Source organism: Echinococcus granulosus (assembly GCF_000524195.1).
Source record: "Echinococcus granulosus chromosome Unknown EG_S00274, whole genome shotgun sequence".
Taxonomy (NCBI): Eukaryota; Metazoa; Platyhelminthes; class Cestoda; order Cyclophyllidea; family Taeniidae; genus Echinococcus; species Echinococcus granulosus.
In genome coordinates, this window is record NW_020170654.1 from 19486 (window position 1) to 22614 (window position 3129).

Sequence of the window (3129 nt, forward strand, 5' to 3'; positions counted from 1 at the left end):
GTATAGAAGGTGATAGCATTTCAGTAACCCAACCCCTAGCGTCCAAATTCATGTAGGGAATGACGAAAAAAATTGAGATTAAATCTGCTCACTTGTTATTGTGCCGATGTCCAGAGGCTCCGGCGGAGGTGAGAGCTGCCTCATCAGTTAAGACCGAAACTGCGAGGTGGTGGGCCATCGGCGCTATTTAACATTGAGATTCACTTCTTCGTATCCCGATTATTTGTGGTTGATGGGGCTTTTCTTATTAAAGATGTCTCAACTACTGAATATGAAATCGTTTTTATGTGCATGCATGCATCGCGCTCTCCGACTCTTTGCAGCCACGTTTTGTGTGAGGGTCAATGAATTAATAACAGCTTTGAGGCTGAGATTTTCCAAAAGGTAGTTGAAAATTGTTTAGAAATGGGCATGTTGCATTCCAGCATATACGTAATGATGTTAAGCGGAAAGAAAGAGTTGTCCCTCAGAAGGCGGTGGTAAATGGTGTTGTATTCTTTGTTTGCAGCAGTAGTGCATAGAAAGGCGAAGTAGATCGCTGCTAGTGGAGAGGTCGTACATGCTGTTAAGAGAAGCAGCACACTAACTGATCCTTGCCTTGTCATAACCATTCTAGTCGTTCTATAAACATGTAGCAACCAAAAGTCAGGGGAATAGAGCATGCTTCTCGAGATGTCGTAGAGCTGACGACAAACTGCCTCCGAGTTCATGCACGCAGGTCATTTGTTATGCCATTTCTATGTGAAGTGTGTGCCAACTAGTATAAACATGTATTCAGCTCTCATAATTTTCTCTAATGTGGAATGATTTGGCGATCTCCACGATGAAACTTGATAAACACGTTTATAGTTAGGTGCCACAAACAATACCAAATGCAATTAAAGGCTGAAGCATCGACTCATTTCAATTGAATTCCATGCAGATGCTTTTTAAAGCCATAGTTCTTGACTGTGGCTAGCAACACTCACTCTTTAGTACATTTCACAAATAAAATTATTGGCCTGAGAGAAGATACACTTGGTAACCTCGAGGAGTAACGCAGCCTTGCAGCACGATGCGGATTCCATCTCGATTACTTATGCTGGAGTCTGCATGGGCCTTAAGGATGGTGACTACACTACGGCAATACTTTCCTGTCGCATCACTTAGGCCTATTAGGCCTCACAGTTTTACTAGTCATGAGTCGCTATGTTGGCACTTCCCCACTGCCACTTATCTGCCACCAACTCGGCAACACGGAGACGGCACCACTGCTCACACTGCCGCTTACTGCCAGGCGTGTGCGAGCCTGAGCCTGCATCGTGCGTCTCCGCTTTCAAGTGCACAGTCGCCAGTTATTGAGGAGAAGTATGCAACACTAGCAGCTCCTGGTTGGATAAACGAATTCTAGCAGTTAGCGCGCATCAAGCTTAGGTTCAGCAGGATCAGCTGCAGTTAGCATAAAGGGATGCAGCAAGTGTAGTGGTTATCATTATTCGACACAACATGTTAGCATTTGTGCATCACACGAGGCCATGTTGACACGTCCTGCTATCGGCATTGATTTGGGAATGACCTTCTCTTGTGTCAGTGTTTTCCAATGCGGCAGGGTAGAGATCATAGCCAACGATCAAGGCAATAGCGTAACGCCAACTTGTGTTGCCTTCGCCTACAAAGAACGCCTCATCGGTGAAGCCGCTATGAACCCCGCCAATACAGTGTTCGGTGTAAAGCGTCTGATCGGATGCAGTTTTGGCAATGAGGCTGTGTAGAGCGACATAAAACACTGGCCCTTCAAAGTTATAAATTCAGAAAGGAACCCAAAAATTGAAGCGCAGCACTGCGGTGAAGCAAAGCAATTCGTCGCTGAGCAGATCTCGGCCATGGTGCTGTCAAAGATGAAGCAGACAGCGGAGACTTTCTTGGGCGAGAAGGTCACAGATGCAGTGATCACTGTGCCAGCGTACTTCAATGTGAGCCAAAGACAGGCCACTATAGACGCAGCGAAGATAGCCGGTTCGAACGTGCTGCGTCTTTTCAATGAGCCGACGGCTGCTGCCATTGCATACGGCATGGACAAGTGGAGCGACAGGCAACGCAATGTGCTCATCTTAGATTGGGGAGGTGGCACCCTCGACGTGTCCATCATGTCTATGGAGAATGGTAAATTTGATGTGAAGGCGGTCGGTGGTGACACGCACCTGGGTGGTGAGGACATCAATTCTCGACTGGTGGATCACTGTGTGGAGACGTTCAAGCAGGCGCACGAAGGTAAGGATTTGACCACTCGCATGACAGCCATCGGCCGTGTGGGATTTTCATGCAAGCAGGCAAAGAGGATGTTGAGCTCGGCCGAGCACACCAACATAGGCATAGTATCGCTGTTTGAGGGCATTAATTTTAGGACAACCCTCACACGAACCGTATTTGAGGAGTTGTTCTCGGACATCTTCAGTCAGACGATAGATGCTGTGAAGACGGCGTTGAGTGATGCGAAGATGGACAAGGGTGACATCCACGAGATATTGCTGGTGGGTGGATCGACGCCTATTCCGAAGGTGCAGAGCATGTTGCAGGAATTCTTCAATGGTAGAGAATTAAAAAGGTCCATCAACCCAGAGGAGGCAGTGGTGAACGGCGCGGCGGCGCTGGGAGCCAAGCTGAGTGGCGGTATGTAGAATTTAATGCAGGATTTGATGTTGCTGGAAGTTACGCCACTGTTATTGGGATGGGAGAAGGCAGGTGGTATGATGGCAATTGTGATAAAGCGAAACAGGCGAATTCCAACGAAGCGGACAGTGATTAACACAACAGCTGCAGATAATCAAACGCATTTGCTCAATAGGATTTTTGAAGGCGAATGTGCGAAGGCGAGTGACAACAACATTTTAGAGGAGTTTTTGTTAAGGGATTTCCTAGAAGCACCACGTGGTAAGGTTAAGTTCGAAAATACCTTTGAAATTGACGAAAACGGCATTCTCCATGTGTCGTCGGTGGAAACGTCGACAGGGAAGCAGAGAAGCATGACTATTGCCAACTACAGGGGTCGTCTGTCGGCGGAGGAGATAGAGCGAATGCTGGCCGATGCGGAGAAATTCAAGCAGGAGGACAAGAAGGAGAAGAGTAGGGTGGCAGAGCTGAACGCGTTAG

General features: G+C 47.5%; 1 protein-coding gene across 1 annotated transcript; it reads left to right on the forward strand. All coding sequences in view use genetic code 11, as the record gives it.

Moving 5' to 3' along the window:
* Window positions 1–1054: 1054 nt before the first annotated feature.
* EGR_10808 (Heat shock cognate protein) lies at window positions 1055–2657 on the forward strand (the record flags this gene model as incomplete). Its single annotated transcript, XM_024500057.1, has 2 exons — window positions 1055–1370; window positions 1792–2657. The coding sequence occupies 2 exons, from the start codon at window positions 1055–1057 to the stop codon at window positions 2655–2657; spliced, it is 1182 nt and encodes a 393-aa protein (XP_024345529.1).
* Between the last annotated feature and the right edge of the window lie 472 nt (window positions 2658–3129).